Source organism: Balaenoptera musculus, chromosome 20 (assembly GCF_009873245.2).
Source record: "Balaenoptera musculus isolate JJ_BM4_2016_0621 chromosome 20, mBalMus1.pri.v3, whole genome shotgun sequence".
In the NCBI taxonomy this organism is placed as follows: domain Eukaryota; kingdom Metazoa; phylum Chordata; class Mammalia; order Artiodactyla; family Balaenopteridae; genus Balaenoptera; species Balaenoptera musculus.
The window spans coordinates 11,792,572-11,808,487 of NC_045804.1; the positions used below are offsets into that span (position 1 = coordinate 11,792,572).

The window sequence follows — 15,916 nt, forward strand, 5'->3', positions numbered from 1 at the left end:
TGAACTTCATAGTTAAAGACCTTGCAATTTAGAAAATTACAGGACAAGATAGTTCCACTGGGGAGTCCTTCCAAACATTTAAGGAAAAAATACCTGTCCCTGCTTTTAGAAGTCTCTCCGTGTGCCCCTTAGGGCCATCTTCATACACACACACACACACACAAAGATGGAAAATAAAAGAAAAAAGCAAACAGTGCAGCTTTGTGTGAACAGCAGTGTTTATGTAGGAGGTGTGACCCCAGGTCAACCCCAGTTCTTCCAAGAGTGACCACAGCCATTGCTCTGAGGTGGCTGTACAGTCTGCAGGCAGTGGTCATGGCAGGGGGGAGCTGACATGGGTCACACAGGGACCCGATGCTGGAAAGGGCCCCATCCTGCTGGACGAGAAGGTGTGACGCTGCTTAGGACACCCCCCCACCCCCGCTGAGAGAGGGATCTGAGCTCAAAGACCCAAGCAGTGGTTCCAAATCCACCCAAAAATCCTTGTTTCTGAGGGCAAGGCAGGCAGGGGTTTCCCCAGGGGACCCCGAGGTCAGCACTTGTAAGGCCCTGTGCCTGCCTGCCGCTATAGGAATTCAAGTCCAAATGGCCAGTCTCTGGCCAAGGAGACAGCGGGGACAGGGGGGGAATGACTGAGGTGGCCCTGCGGTCCTCCTCTCAGGATTGTCGTCTGGAAACAGCAGAAGCTCGGCTGGGGGCCGGGCCTGGGCTCAGCCTGCAGATGGGGCCTGTCTCCCCCCGGTACCCCTCTCTGTGTGCCCGTGAGGACCCTGGGGACTGAGGACAGTTCCAAGGGGCGTCTGGTCTCTGAGCTCGGTCAGCAGGCCTTCCCTCCCACGCCCTCCAGGCAGGCCACGCCATACCACCCACCCCACTGTCCTCCCTTAGGATCCCTTTGGCAAATGGGAAAAGCAGGCGGTGTACTCATCCTGCCAGACCAGATGGCTGTGAGGTGGGAGACCCGGCAGCCCAGGGCCCGCCAGCTGCCAGTCTCAGCGAGCACTCAGCTCCTCATTCTGTGCCCGTCCCGCCCTCCCTGTGTGTCCTGCGGGCTGCCTGGGGGGCTGCTCCTCGGCCATCACACCCACAGGCTGTGGGGGGGGTCCTGCCCCCCAGCAGAAAAATGGGGAACCCACCTCAGGGACAAGGTTGGGGAGTAGCCCCCATGGGCAAGGACGACCCCTTCCAGCAGTGCCGGCCTGGCTCTGGCTTGGCTGGTTCGTGGACTCCTGAAACATCTGTGTTTTACTGGTGGCTGTTCTCATCACTGGGTGGGCTGTCCACTCTGAGCTTGCCTGGCTGGGTGGCTGTCCGCACCAATGCCTCAGTGGGTGAGGGGAGGAGGCCAGAGGAGGGTGAGGCCGACTGCAGACACCTGAGGGGAGCCACTCTTTGGTGGCACACAGAGGCTGTGGGCACACGGGGACAGCACAAAGTCACAGGGTCCTAGGAGTCAGGGGCTGGGGGACACAGAGACTCGGCAAGTGGCCCAGGCTGACAAGATCATGAGTTTAAGAATGCGAAAGCTGATGGCTCAGAGCCAGAAGGTTCTTTTGCTGCCACTCTCTGTGACGGTGTCCAGGGAGCCTGGCAGGCTGGGAGGGGCTCTTCTGCAGCAGTCCCGGCCCCCACCAGGCGGGGACAGGCCACCAGTTCCATGCCAGCAAACAAGGAGTCACAGCTATCCCCGGGGCCCGGGTCAAGCTCTGGCCCTCCCTTTGCAGTGTCTGTGCCGAACGGGCCCCGCTCCGATCCAGCCCCCTGCTCTCTGGAACCTGCCAGTCTGGTCTTGGCCTCCCTGGCGTCCGCATGGGCTGGAAGGGGGCAGCCGTCCAGGGAAGTCGGGGGCACAGGGCCGGGCTGCAGCCCCGATGGGGGAGCAGTGTCCTTGGGCGAAAACAGAGCTGAACTCAGAGGCTGCAGGAAGGCCTGGCCCTCGGTGAAAGGCAGGGTGTCGGTCAGCAGGTCTGACGGGCCCACACGGGCGACTGCGGGGCCAGGCTCGGCTGGGGGCCTCCGGGCAGGGGGCCACTGTCGGCAGGAGGCTTCAAAGTGTCTCAGGATCTGAACGAGGGAAGAAGAGGGGAATCAGTGAGGGCTCCTATGCTCCTCCAGGAATCTCAGAGGACAGGGCCCTGCCGGTTCCCTCCTCAATGCCACTGCCCAGAGCAGGGGGCAGGGCCGCTAGCCACTCACAGCTGTCCTCGTGTCATTCCCCCAACTGCAGCGCTCCTGCTCCCCACCCGCTGTCACACAAATGGGCACTTTCCCGGCATCAAGCTGCCGTGTGACCTGCCAGAGCGGGAGAAGCCCCCCGGTCAGGTGCCACACGAGCACCTGACACACACGCGGAGAGAACAGACGTGTCTAAACCCCCTGGTCGTTCCCGCCTGCCAGACTCCTGGGTCCTTCCCAGGTTTTAGAAACACCACATTGACATGCCCACAGTGTGTTTCGTGTGTGACAGGTTCGCCAGTGCTTTGAAGAAAGGCAGTTTAGGGACAGGTGACTAAGGCTCTGAATCTTCAGCCACCACAGAAGAAACCAGAAGCCGAAGGATGCCAAGAGCGGGCGGAGATGCCGGGGCCTGGCTGCTGCCGAGGGGCCCCCAGCGAAGATTCCGGGTGGGCTCCCCACATTCATCAGTGGAAAGAGGACTCAGACGAACGGAACCCTTTCTGTCCTCCTGGAGCTGGGGACCTGGGAGCAGAGCTCAGACCCACGAGCTGTGACCCAGAGTGCAGAACAGAGAGAGAGATGCATCCAAGCAGTCGAGGAGGGCTTCTCACAGGAGACGAGCCATGAGGGAGAGCGAGTCGCCCGAAGGGCAGAGCTGCTGGGCAGAAGGGCAGGGGAGCATGGGGGTCCCAGGAACGGGAAGAGGCCAGGCCCCCGACCGCTGTTCTAAGGGCATGACCTGGCCCTCCTGTCCAGCAAGGGCAGGAGGGGCGGGTCTAGGGAAGGCAGTGGAGGGTGGGGGAGACGGTGTGGGGCTGCCGAGGCGTCCTGCGCCCGCTTCTCTGGGTCCCAGAGGCTGCCCACCTTGGTGGCCTTGTTGGTCACGGGTCCGGGGCTGCCCACGCTGAGCTCCTGCAGCCGAGGCCGGGCAAGGAGCAGGACTCGCTCCTGGGAGAGCAGGTCGGTGCACCCGAGGGAGGCGATGGCACCCAGGGCTCTCTGTGGGGCGGGCTTGACGTCAGCAGGGTCCACCCCCAGGGAGGTCTGTCTGACCAGCTCCCTCCCTCCTCTCGGCGCTCAGCCAAGCTGGGTGGTCCACCAGAATCCCGTGCTCACTACCCCCTCACCCACCGCCGCCCCCGCTCCCCTCCTCACCATCTGCACGCGCTCGCTGGTTGCGCCCAGGTGGCGGATGAGCAGCTCCAGCACGGCCTCACAGTTGAGGAGTCCACACCTGCATGAAGGGGGCACCGGGCAGTGGGGCTGGGCCAGCAGAGCAAGAGGGGGGCGGTGTGCAGAGCCAGGGCGAGGGGCGGCGGGGGCGCAGGGCTGGGGAGCCTGCAGTGCGTCAGGGGCTCACTCTTTGACGAAGTGCTGCACCTCCTCTCGGCTCAGGAAGCAGTGCGGCCCCCGTGTCACGGCCCGGACCAGGCTCAGCTCCTGCTGGCAGTCACTCAGGGTCACGGCCTCGACCCTGTCGGGGGCACGCAGGTCAGGAAAGAGGGTGGGCTCCACCCATGCCAGGAGGGGTGAAGCCTTTCTGGGTCAAGTCTCCCCCATCGGGGTAGGACCCTGGAGCAGGGCAGGGAGGGGTGCCCTGGGGTGCTGGCTCACCTTTCTGCCAGGTCGCTGGGTGCCCGGCTGGCCCCTGAGGGGCTGTCACTGCCCGACGGACTACCTGAGTCTGAGGCCTTGCCCAGGTCGTCATTCTCCTGGGAAGAATCCTGAGAGTTTGGGCTGCTGTCCAGCTCATCCCAGCCGCCTCCGGCCTGCCCAGGCTGGTGTCTCATGGCTGGAAGAAACAGTGACCAAGGGTAAGACTTTTGTGGGCCTCAGATTGGCCCCATGTCCATCTTCCCGGGAGCCCTGGACGGGGAGACCCAGGGAAGGGCCTGGGGGCTGGGTCCCGAGATGTGGACAGGGCGGCCGCCTGGGCTCCTGCTCCAGGAAACACCAGGCGAGAGGAGACGGGGCAGAATGGGGCACATTCTGACTCAGGACCAGGGTGGGGGTCCCGCATGGGACACGCCCGGCCTGGAAAATGCAGGAAGCAGCGCCAGGCACCAGAGGCCAGGCGGGAGGCAGGACGCGCAGGGCAGCGGGCTGGGGCAGTGGGGCAGCACCCAGGACAGCAGCTCTCAAATCCCAGTGAGCCCTGACATTCTTCCTTCGAGCGGGACAAATATGACAGCAGCTTCTGGGAAAGGCGGAGATCACAGACAGCTGCCCCTCCTTCCTTTCTTACAGCTCACCACTAGAACGCACGTGCCACGGAGCCTGGCCCCTGAGGAGGGCTTCCCTGTTGTCCCTGGGCCCTGATGGGCTGCACAGCCGCTTGAAAGCGCTGGGTGAACGCACAAGAGCTGGGGCTGGGCTCCCGTCCCAGCTCAAGTCCTGCTTCTGTGTCTGAGCAGCTGGGATCCTGGGCGGACCCCGCCTTCTTGTGGGGCCTTACCACCCAAGCTCCCACCCAGAGCAGACTGACAGAGACGTCCAACAGTGTGGGGACAAGGTAGCCACCGCAGAGGCCCCAGGGAACTCGAGTCGCGTGCGCGGCTGGCTCTGCGGGGGTTCCCACGTGGCCAACGGAGCGTGCTGGCTCTGAGAGATGTCGTGGGACCGGCAGGGTGTGGCTCGCACCCCCTCCCACCATGGGTGGGCTGCTTTCTTCCTCTTCCCCCATCAGCTCCGGCCTGGCCCGAACAGGTGACAGGAAGCCCAGGGCCCTGGGAGGGGGAAGCCAGACACCCCCAGGGGAGGAGTCTCGCTGGATACCTCGGGCACCTGGGCCGGCCCTGGGGAGAGGGTTCCCGGGGGTTGGGGGGCCGAGGCTGGCTGAAGGTGTCACAGCCGGCTGGTAGGCGTCACCTCGCAGAAGGGACCTCTGGGAGCTGGGGCTCTCAGGCCCAGGGCGCATGGCGCTGGCCACCACCTCTGCGGCCTTCTGGATGGTGGACAGGAAGGCTTCTCCCGCAGAGCCTGCACCAGAGACAGAGAGGAGATGGCACAGCCCCTCTCAGTCCTGCCCCGTTTTCCCAGGATGAGGTACCCCTGGCTGCTCCCCACCCAGGACTCGGGAGCAGGACACAAGCTGCAGTCACAGAGCAGAGGCCGTGTGGAGGGACAGGGTCCTTCTGGAAGCTTCTGTGGTGAATTCACTTCAGTGCATCCTGGCCCCGAGGAACCTGGACGCTCGGCAGCTTACAGCAAAGCTGTGCCGCTGGGCCCCCTGGGTCCCCGCCTCGGAGCCGGGGGCCACCAAAGGTGCTTGTCCTGAGAACCACAATCTCCGTGGCCGCTTAAGGAGTGCTCATGTCCAGAGCTGGAGGGCCTACCCACGTGAGTGCCCCATGGAGGGTGATCCGGTGGTTACCCCCAAATTAGGAATGGGCGGGGCCTCTGAGACAGACCCCCTTTAGGAATCAGAAGTGCCAGGGAACTGGGAGCCATGACCAGACAGTCAGCACAACAGCTTGACACGGCCCAGAGCCCATGAGAGGCTCACGTGGCCCTGCTGGGGCCTCAGGCTCTCCCAGCAAGCAGGGCCGGCACCGGGCCTGCTCTAAATCACCTCTGTCACAGCCGGGACCACCACCCTCTGCCCTTGGCTCCTTGAAGGAGCCAGCGCTGGGGGCCCGAGTGCAAGGCTGACCCTCAGCCTGGCTTCTCACCTGTCGGTTAAACAGAGCGGCTGCACATGCCCTGCCGCCCCAGGGTGGGAGGGAAGTCAGTCGGGGGCGCACGGGGCCCCCCCCGCCCCGCGCCCGGCCCCTCATCCCCACAGCACTCACCTGTGTGGCCCCGTTCCTTGCTGTAGCCGAAGCCCTGTAGGGCGCTCTGGGGCCTGGACTGGGAGCCCATGCCTGCGGGGAGGTCCACGTCAGCAGCAGCGGGGACCCCCACCCTCAGCCCCGGATACTCAGGGGAGGAGGCCGTGAGCCCCCCCAGAGTGGAACCCGGTGATGGGGCTGGACGTACTTGCATACCTGCTGGAGGCAGGGCCCTGGGCGGCTGGGAGGGAGGCAGAGGTGACAAGGCGTCCGAGAACAAGGCAGCCCCCAAGTCCTAGGCAGAGGCAGAGGACACTCAGCACCACCACACGCCCGCTGTCCTCGCGCCCACCCCTCTGCTCTGCACCCCTGCCCCCTTCTCCTCTGAGGGCCACACACAGGCGCTCCCGTCCCGCAGCAGGAGTGGAACCAGAGTCCCAGGTGGGAAAAGCAGGGAGAGACCTGGATCCTGGGCTCACCTGGGCGGCCGCCCGCACCTTCTGGTACAAGCTGTTCCCGTGGAGAGGATCCGGGGGTCCCGTGAAAACTGCAGGACGGAGGCAGAGGGGAGCAGAGCTGAGCTGGGCTATGCCAACCACCCCGAGGGGCCCAGCCTCAAAGCCCACCCCCGACACAGGTGGTGAGCCTCGGCCCCACCCAGTCCCCCATGAAGCCCTTGCTCAGCACCACCCCCCAAGTCCCTGGGGGCTTCCTAAAGCACAGATGCACCACCGTCCCCAGGCCTGAGGTGGCTGTGCCCTCACAACCCCTCGGCTCCCCCTCGCCCACACCCACAGCGGCGAGGCTGCAATCCAAACTCCAGAACATCATGGGCTGCATCGCTCCCTGACCCCACTGCCGCCCCTCGCCTGAGCTCCTGCACCCGCGGCCTAACTGCCTCCCCTCAACCCCTTCTTCACCCAGAGGCAACCAGAGAAGGCTCTTGTCCAATTCAAAACACTTAGAGCTTCCAGGGGCTCAAAGATGATAAAACTCAAGTTCCTTATCACGCCTGAAAAGTCTCCTGCTCACAAAACTTCAGATGTGGTAAATCAAATGAGCTTAAATCTCATTAAACCACTCCGGGCTCTCCCTGCTGCAGGGCCCTTGCACTAGCTAGAGAACACCCTTATGCCTGGCTCCACCTCATCCTTTCAGAGCTGAGAGGAAGAGTGGGGCCTCTCTGTTTCCTCTGTCCAAACACATCTCACTTTTCACCCATCTGGTGCTGTCTCCACCCTGGCAGGCCAGCCCCGGGGTGTGCAGACCACGGCCCTGCAACCAGGTAGGGCGGGCACCTCCCTGCTGTCGTGCCACAGCTCCCACCCTCCCTGTGGGGCCCAAGCCTCGGATCGCAGGGGACCCCCCGCCTGGCCCCCAAAGTAGGGCCGTCCTCTCTGTGTACCCTTCCTGCTTCCAGCACCATCTCTTCTCACAGCCTGTGCAGGCCTAGCTGGGCACCCGTCCTCTGGGGGCAGTGCTCAGAGCTCAAGAGATTTTGGTGCCAACAGAAAACCACGGTCTGCTGTCCCCGTTCTGCTTCATCTACCCTCTTTGGAGACCAGGATAGAGGTGACGTCTGGCACCAGCCATGGTCACATGAGCTGCCCAGCGGGACAGACCCATTCTGACCAGCTGGCTGGTGAGTATGAACCAGTCGTGCTGCTTCAGTGCACAAGCTCCAGGGAGCTAAGCTGTGACAAGTGCACCCCCAGCCCCCTGGACGCCTCTGGGCATCTGCTGAGTCATGGTCTGTGCCCGCTCCAAGGCCATTCCCTGTCTCCAAGGCGCTGGCATAGTGGCCCAGGGCCCACGGGCAGCCCAGCCCCACCCTGGCCTCAGTCCTGCCTGCAGTAAAGGGGGGACAGTGGATCTGGGGTGTGGGTGGGATAAGTCCCAGCACCTGGCAGGTGGGACTCACTCGCTAACTGCTGAGAGTCTCCTACAAGCAAGCAGTGGCCAAGGGACTCAGCCCCTCCATGGCACTGCCCTCTCAGGGACAGCTTGGCGGGGTGAGTTCTTGCCTGAACACCAAGGCCTTCCTGTTCAGTTCGCCCCACCTGAGGAGAAGACCTCAGGCCACGTCCCCACAAGTCCTTGTTAACAAGAGATGAGAGACGCACGACACCTCCGGCCTGGGGGCGAGTGAGGGATGGGGCTCCACCCCAGACCCACCTGTCGCCTGGATCACGACAGGCCAGAGCCCCACCTCTCCCGACGGCCTCACCAGTCCCGTCCTCCCACAGCCCTTCCAAGAGCGGAAGGCTTACTAGGGCCCTGAGGAGCAGCCCTGGGGAGAAGAGAGAGCCCGTGGCAGGGACGGCAGTGCAGACACTTGCCGAGCGCCCACCGTGTGCAGGGCACAAGGACAGGAAAGGTCCAGGCCGCAAGGGCCTGGCAGGGCTCACGGACAGACACCAGTCATTCTGCACAGTGCGGTGAACACAGGGGAGGAGCAGGGGGCTAAGCGCAGGGAGGGCTTGGAGGAGCCCCCAGTGGAGCTGGCCTGGCCCTGCGGGGAGGAGGGAGGGTCCTGCACGGAGGTGCTGACAGCAGAGGACAGGGTGGGCGGGGCACAGGGTGGGGAGCATGAGTAAGGGGTGGGAAGGGGAAGCGGGGGCCCGGGTTAAGGGATCTGGCCAAGACCTGCCCTGGCCACCCTCCTCCCTGCACCTCCGTTGGGCTGTGCCGGTGCTGTACCTGCGGCTTCCTGGATGAAGGCGGGGTTGCGCTTAAGGATGAGCAGGAAGGACGAGGAGCCATGACCACACAGGTGCAGCATGATCTTCAGTACCTGGGGGAGCAGGCACGTGGGGCAGAGCTGGGCCCAAAGAGTGGCACCCCTCCCGACACAGCCACCCGCGCCCCCGGCTCATCCCTCCCCTCCAGCCTCACCACCGGGGGCAGGACTGGGCCCTAAACTAACCCCCAGGAGGGTCTGTGGAGCCGCTCACGGACTCACCTTGAGCTTCACGCGGCCAGAGCCGCTCTGCAGACGGCTCAGCAGGTACTCCAGGAGGCACTGGCTGCTGCCCAGGGACTCGTGGGAGATCTCTGGGAGGCGCTCGGTTAGGGAAGGGGCGAGCTGACCCTGGGCCGCACAAGGCCGCTGGCCTGGGAGAGAAGCCAGGCCTTCCTGCCATCACGCTCCTTAGTGTGTCCCCGCAACAGGCACCCACCCCAGGCCCTGGTTTCAGGAGCATCGGGCTTCTAGGGTCTCCTGAGCCCTGTGTCATCAGTAGTGTGACTTTCAGAGCCCGCTCACACCCGGCTACTATGGTAAAGGAGCCGTGGCCCGCTCAGGGTAGAAGCCCAGGAACCCTGCTCCAGGGCCCCCACATGTGTCCACAAGGAAGGATACTGGTGATCTCCTCAAACAGGTAGCCTGGACACGGGACGTCGTCATCCGACGTTCCCTTCAGGAGAATCGGGAGCTGAAAGGGAGGGAGAGCCCTGCCCACAGTGAGTGGCCATGCACACAGGGGGCCCCCAGCCACCAAAGGGGCCACCCATTCCTGAGAGGGGCCACAGGAGCCCTCGTTCTCGGGGCTCCTGGGGGTACCAGTCTCCACACATGTCGTTGTTGGCATGCCACAGGGTGAGGGGACCCAGAGAGGACAGCTATGGTCCTACTGGCCACAGGAAGCCTGCAGGAGCCCCCCCTTGTGGAGGTCAGGATGAACACCTGGGAAGAGGAAATGGGTGGTGGTCTCCATGGTAACAGATCCTCTGGGTCAGGATTCGGCATGGGCCCCAGACCCCTATGCTTACAGCTGCACAACTTAAAACCACCTTTAGTTTACCTACTTACTGACTGGCAAAAAAAAAAAAAAAAAAGCCCTTGGGGTCAGCCCCCTTCCCACTTCCCACACAGGGCACTGGGAAGACTGCATTTTTCCAGAACACAAATCAGCAAAGTGACATAACCATTCAGCCTGACCGACCCACAGCTCCACTTCTATGAAGGGACTCCACGGAAACAACCCAAAGCAAGAACAACCAACTTAGTTGTGTGTCTCACGTTTACCTGTTAGCACAAACGCCTATACATTAAGAGCTGACTCAGCACAAAGACATATAGCTTATAGGGATAAAAACCAGAAACACCCGTTCCACATCATTGAACATCTGGGGGGGTACGAGCCTCAGTGTAGACAGACTTCAGGTGCCACTCCATGAGGCGCTGGCCACAGAAACGGTTTGCCTGAATGTCGCATGAGGCTGTGTGTACACACTGCTTAGCTATTTGTCCACCAAGACCCAGAGGGGAGCTGGCAAGGTCTGCAGAACCGTAGAATGTTTGGCACATAGCGAAATCTCTGCTCAAAGAGAACTGACTGGGCTTCTGGCAGCACGAGGGTGAACCTGGCATCCCCCCACCCCCACCCCCACCGCCTGCCTGAGGAAGCTCGAGGTGCCAGGAGAATTTACTGTTCATTCTGGCCTATACCTGGTGACAGACCCCAACCTCCCTTTCTTGACCTTGGACATTGGGCTGGTTCAGGGTCATTTCAGGAGCATTTTCTAAGAAGAACCTACAATTGTGAACACGGACCTCCTACAACTCAGGAGTATCTTTCTCAAGGACGTGAAGGCCACTCCTCGAAATGTAACCACCAGGAAGGACAGGGCCTGTCTCCCAGTCGCTACGGGACGATGGGATCCTAGCTTCTGTAACCACCAGCTATCAGCACAGCAGCTGGTATCCCGTGGACACTGCCCAACTGCCTATAATTTTTCACTTGAGCTCCACCCTTCCCTCCTTCTGTCCTGAAAACTCTCAGTCCTCTCTGCACAATTTGGAGTGGAGCTCAGGGTTTCCCCCACTGCCTGAGCCACTGAATAAAAGGTTTTCCCGTTTCCCGGACCAGTGTCTGGTTGTGTTTATCTTGGACAGAATTTGGGGTCACTATATTTCCTTTCCTGTAAGGCTATTGATATTTTAAGTTGGGTAAGAAAACAAAAATTGGGGTCCCACAGCTCTCTTCTCCAACTTGGATTTTGTTCAAGGGGGGTCTCACTGTCCCCAGTGGACCTGACAAACGGGTGGCCTGACCTGCCCCCTCGACGTACGTGCTGTGTGGTCCCCCAGCTTTGGGAGGGGCCGAAGAGTAGGAGGGGAGAGGAGGACGGGTCTGGGGTGTAGGAGGGGACGTAAGGGGGTGGAAAAGAGGAGAGAGAACAAGTGGGAGGGGCCGGGGGACGCCGAGCTCAGGAGCAACTGGAGAGCCCGGAGCGCGGGGACGCCACGAGGGTAAAGCGGAGCCAGGGAGGCGGCCGGCTCGGGCCAGGGGCGAGGCCAGGAGGCGGCGCGCGGCGGGGCCGGGGCCCCCCGCACTCACCCGGTGCAGGAAGCTCAGGCGGTCCCGCAGCGGCACCGTGGCCGCCATGGTGCCGGTCACCTTCCGGCCCCGCCCAGCTCCCGCCAGGCCCGAGCCCCTTCCAATAACTGCGCGGGTCTGACCCCGCTGGCCAATCACTCGCGTGAGGCGGGCCCTGCGGCTGACTTCGGGAAACAATTTGCACGTGAACCAATCCAAAGCCCAAGGACAAAGACAGACGAAACCGCGAGCCAATTGCAAGGCTCTGGAACACCAGGAGCGGTTCCGGAGGAGAGGCGGAGGCGAGGGCTGAAGCCTGGCCAATGACAAAGCGCAAGAAAGGTTGTGGGCGGGAGCGCCGACCTATCAAGCTGTTGGGCGCCGGAAGAGGCTGGACCTAAGATGGCGGCGCCCACGGGTGCCAGGAAGAGCTGCTCATGTCGGGGAACGGAGCGGTGTGGGGTCGCGTGCGAAGCCGCCTCCGCGCCTTCCCCGATCGCCTGGCGGCCTGTGGGGCCGAGGTGCGGAGCCGTCAGGCGGGGCAGGAAGGGCCGCGCGGGGCGGGGTGCGGGCAGGCGGGGTGGTGGTGACTGGGGAGCGGCGGCGGGGTCTGCCCGGGTGACTGGCGGGCGTGGGGGCCGCCGCGACCCTCGCTCGTCCCCGTCCCGCCCCCAGGCCGCGGCCTACGGCAGGTGCGTGCAGGCGTCCATGGCCCCGGGCGGCCGCTTGAGAAAGGATCTGTGCGCGCAGGAGTTCGAGGCCTTACGGAGCTGCTTCGTTGCCGCGGTAGGTGGGCGCCGGCCCCGCCCGGGGAACAGACCCTGGGAGGCTGGGACCCACGTGCCCGCGCGGGACCTCCGGCTTCCTTTCCTTCTGGGTGCGGTGCTGGGCGCCAGCAAGTGCTTCAGACGCGGCACACCCTCCATCAGCCGGTGCGACCCCCGGCGCCACGGAGCTCGCGTGCCCGTGTCCGTCAGGTTGGGGGAACACCACTCTCAACGTGTACCCGCCAGTGCCTAGTAACCCTTTGCGGGACTGTTGCTGGTGGGGGGTCCCGGCCCCTGCTGTCTTAGTTTCTCTGTGTTTAGGACCCCACGTGTGTGCTGTGCGTGGGCAGTTACAACCGGGCACCCCCGATCCCCCCCCCCCTTCCTTTCGACTACCCCATTTCACAGAGGGTGAAAGGAGAAAAAACGAGTGTATCTTAGGTTTGTTGTCATGACCAAGGTTACAGAGGCTGAGAAGTCCCCCACCCAGGCGCGCTGGTTGGTTCTCACTGGCGCAGAAGCGGGGTGTGGTGACAACAGTGTGTTCCTTCTCTTGGCTCTGGACTCAGTTCTGCCTCTAACCGTTCCGTAGCAGGTGGTTTCTGTTTTTGAGCTGTGGCATTTTCTGATCCTCATCTGATCAAATGCTATGCCAGTGAAAATAGGCACTGTGCACAAGTAAAGATTTATGGCGTTGTGTTTATGCATTTATTATAAAGGATGGGGAGGAAGTAGGGTTGGAAGAGACCCACACCTGACCAAGGGAGAGGAGCTCTCTGGGGAACCGAGATGGGAGTTCCAGTCTCTCAAGAGGAGGGTGTGGAGACTGCCTGTAATGAAGCTTTAACACAGGGTTTTGAGCTGGTGCCCAAGGTGTCACGGCCTTGGGTGCCTCTCACTCAGTGGGTCTGGGGTGGGCCACGATGCCAGTGGTCAGCTCTGCTCGCCAGAGCTGCTGATCTCGAGAACTGGACCCGAGAGGGGGCAGTTGGGTCAGCCTGGCAGAATTCAGGGAATCCAAGGATGTTCCAGGATGGCTGAGAATGCGTGGGCTATCCCTCATTTCCTGGAGGGCTCAGAGAACTCCTTGCACCTTCCTTGCCATCATTGTGGCTGGGACGTGTGACCTCAGCCCTTGTCACCAACCTCTGATCCGGCGTGTGCCCTTCACCCAAGCTGCATGTGTTCCTTGGACTTGCTTCCTGCCTCTTGGCAGCTTCCCTGCTTAGAGTGTTCCCTCGGGGAGGGGACAAACCTTCATTCTGTGGTCGCTGGTTGGAAGGATTCACATGTGAGATAAAGATCACACACTTCTGGCCACGCTAGGCTTTTCTCTACCGCCTGTGGTTAGTCAGGAATCACCCATTACAGGTATCTGGTCATCTGTGATTCCTTACGCTCCTTTGCCTCTGTCACGTTGTCCTGCCGCCGGGAGCATGTCGCTGCCTCTCGTGCCATTTTCCGCTGAGGGTGACCTAACTGCAGGCCCTGGGCACTGGAAGCTCAGAACAGGGAACCTGGGGGTTTCTCACCTAAGAACACAAGCCGGTGAACCCATTTTTGCCCACTCTGCTTGGACCCTGAGACTCCACGGGGCTGAACGAGGAGGCAGAGGGCTCTGGGCGCCACTTCCAGCTCCGTCCCTGGGAGCCCTGTCCCTAGGCAAGTGTTTCAGCCTCTCTGACCTCAGAGTTTCCTCTAGAAGGGGGAAAACTAAACGTAACTCGTTGGTGGCCCTGCACAGTGCCTAGCACAGGTGGGCATGGCTTTGAGGCCACAGAGCAGGTTGAGCTCCGTGGCCTGTGGAGGTGGGAGCAGAGACCCAGCCCCAGGGGCCCCCTGCTGCACATCCACGGCCAGGCTCTTTGTAAGTTATTTGCCAGAAGATGGCATTTGGTGTGGTAGTTTTCTTACTTTAGAGCCACGTCTAACTTGAAAACCCATTCAGACAAAGAACTTTCTCTTCCAGGCCAAGAAGACCCTGACAGGAGGCCGTTAGGAAGGACTGCGAGCTCCACTCCACGTCCCCGGGTGTGTGGTACTGATGGCCCCGAGGGGCAAATGTCTAAAACCTCAAAAGCTCTTGGGGCTAAAAGGACTGGAAACACGTTAGGCGAGTGCGGGCAGAGGGGAATGGGTTTTCCAGCCTTGCTCACTTAAGGATTTGGGAGAGAATAAGATGCAGTGAACCCACAATAAAGACCAGATCAGATGCTGCAAGATCTATTTTGTCGTCTGCAGGGTGAGCGCGTGGGCCATAGAACACCCTGCCTCTCGAGTCTCATTTTTTAAAGAATTCTCACCCAAGGCCTGTCGTCTGAGTCTAGCGAGGCCTCTAGAAGTAACTACCGATTTACAGCACGGACCAAAGAGAGAAGAGCGACACCATGAGGGAAAGGTCCCCGCTGTAGGAATCTGATACCAATGGTTTTTTCAGACTTGGAGAGGAAAAAAGGCGGGGGTTGCTCTTCCAGACTAAGGCATGAGTCGAGGGAGGGTCCGGTTTAGGAACCCAGTAGTGAGACCCTCCCCATGGGGTCGCCTCCCCACCCTTCTGCAGCCTCTGGAGTCCAAGCCCAAGCCCATCCCTGCCAGGCTCCTGCTGGCTCTGGTTCCGCCTATCATCCTGAGATTAAGGTTAGGCCGCAGCAGCGCCCCTCCCAACCTGCACACGCGCAGTCCAGGGAGACCTGGCAGGACCCTGGTGCCATGGCCTGAAGATTCCAAGGTCCTGAGTACCGCCTGCTGGGCACGTGGGGACTGTGCTCCCAGAGCCCCCTCCCCGGGGTGTGGAGGTCACACTGTCCTCTGGCTCCATCCAGGCCCTGGTGTCCCAAAGCCTCGTGCCAGGGCACCCTCGCCCTGAGCCCTGGAGCTGTTTCCTCTTGTAAACGCTCCTCCAGAATCAGCCCGACTTTTCCCCAGGTGGTGAAACCCCTCATCTCCTGAGACATCATCCCAGTGAAATGCAGTTCCCAGGGTGGCCTCGGAGGGGAGCCACATGCCGTTCAAGGGCTTCAGGGCTGTTAGAAACTGTCCCGCTGGGCAGAGTCACATTTCACAGTCAACACTGGAATTCAGGACCAGACACCGGTGACACGACCCCCATCCCTGCCGGGGGGGACGGACCCACGGATAGGCTGAAGGCTGGGGGGAGGAGTGGGCCTCCCCACTTTGGCGTCCACCTGGACCTGGTATCTATGCCCAGCAAGTGCTTCCGGCCTGAGGATGGCCTTCTCTTCCTGATCCTTCGTGACCTTTGACAGCCTGCTGGCTAGAGCTTCCAGCATCTCTGCTGGGCACAGGTGCTCTGGCCCCTTCCAGAACTATCCCGCCGAGTGCTCTCTCCTGCCATCCCTTCAGACTCCAGTTCATGGAGGCAGGTGAAGCCGCCACCCCACGTCTCAAGCCTAGGGCTGCGGACGTGGTCCACTGACCGGGCCAGGCCGCTCACCACACACTGAACTCACCTCGCAGGCCTCCCCAGCTCCCCTCCCCAAACTCAGTTTGTCTTCAAGACTGTATTTATTGAAGGGAATTCAACCAAGTTGTGTCAGGATGCAGGAAAGATGGTCTCTGCTGCTGCTGCAGCTGCGTCACCATGTGGAAGTCACCCCGTGCGGCTCTGTACTCTCCGCCTGTCTTGACCTTAGGCCGAGAGCTCAGCTGCACCAGTGGAGGAGGTACACAGCCTCGGCCTTGGCTTATTCCTACCCCGGTCTGGGCTCAGTGGCCCTGCTCTCGAACAGGAGTGTGGATAGGGTGCTGTCCCAGTCACCCAGGCCAGCATGGCCCCGTGTCTGCCAAGTGTAGCTGCCAGCACAGAAGGTCGCCCACTGGTGGCCCAGTGTGCTGCTCTGGCTGGGACCCCTGGCCATAC

At 61.9% G+C, this 15,916-nt stretch overlaps 2 protein-coding genes across 4 annotated transcripts; one reads left to right on the forward strand and one right to left on the reverse strand.

Moving 5' to 3' along the window:
• Window positions 1-211: 211 nt before the first annotated feature.
• Window positions 212-11,520, reverse strand: TEPSIN (TEPSIN adaptor related protein complex 4 accessory protein). 3 transcript variants are annotated; one of them, XM_036836020.1, is made up of 14 exons: window positions 11,291-11,520; window positions 9,310-9,382; window positions 8,911-9,002; window positions 8,649-8,742; window positions 8,124-8,238; window positions 6,428-6,495; window positions 6,157-6,243; window positions 5,970-6,041; window positions 5,047-5,157; window positions 3,793-3,970; window positions 3,539-3,652; window positions 3,334-3,412; window positions 3,043-3,177; window positions 212-2,064 (listed from the first exon to the last, which is right to left on the reverse strand). In XM_036836020.1, exons 1-14 carry the CDS (start codon window positions 11,336-11,338, stop codon window positions 1,504-1,506), a joined length of 1,827 nt encoding a protein of 608 aa, XP_036691915.1. In that variant the 5' UTR covers window positions 11,339-11,520; the 3' UTR covers window positions 212-1,503. The 3 variants fall into 3 exon arrangements, with proteins under 3 accessions (XP_036691915.1, XP_036691914.1, XP_036691916.1); XM_036836019.1 differs by having other exon boundaries at window positions 4,954-5,157; XM_036836021.1 differs by lacking the exon at window positions 8,124-8,238 and having other exon boundaries at window positions 4,954-5,157; window positions 6,165-6,243.
• Window positions 11,521-11,631: 111 nt separating this feature from the next.
• Window positions 11,632-14,258, forward strand: NDUFAF8 (NADH:ubiquinone oxidoreductase complex assembly factor 8). The gene is made up of 3 exons (XM_036836022.1): window positions 11,632-11,790; window positions 11,945-12,055; window positions 14,006-14,258. Exons 1-3 carry the CDS (start codon window positions 11,707-11,709, stop codon window positions 14,033-14,035), a joined length of 225 nt encoding a protein of 74 aa, XP_036691917.1. The 5' UTR covers window positions 11,632-11,706; the 3' UTR covers window positions 14,036-14,258.
• Window positions 14,259-15,916: the final 1,658 nt, after the last annotated feature.

Excerpts from the sequence above, each read along its gene's own strand:
- TEPSIN (XM_036836019.1), bottom strand. The coding sequence starts at position 11,338 with ATGGCGGCCACGGTGCCGCTGCGGGACCGCCTGAGCTTCCTGCACCGG. Across the intron at positions 6,496-8,123 it reads TGTCGTGATCCAGGCGACAG|TTTTCACGGGACCCCCGGAT; the intron begins GTGGGTCTGGGG and ends TCCGTCCTGCAG. Across the intron at positions 3,178-3,333 it reads CCAGCGAGCGCGTGCAGATG|AGAGCCCTGGGTGCCATCGC; the intron begins GTGAGGAGGGGA and ends CCCGCCCCACAG.
- NDUFAF8 (XM_036836022.1), top strand. The coding sequence starts at position 11,707 with ATGTCGGGGAACGGAGCGGTGTGGGGTCGCGTGCGAAGCCGCCTCCGC. Across the intron at positions 11,791-11,944 it reads TGGCGGCCTGTGGGGCCGAG|GCCGCGGCCTACGGCAGGTG; the intron begins GTGCGGAGCCGT and ends TCCCGCCCCCAG. Across the intron at positions 12,056-14,005 it reads GGAGCTGCTTCGTTGCCGCG|GCCAAGAAGACCCTGACAGG; the intron begins GTAGGTGGGCGC and ends TTTCTCTTCCAG.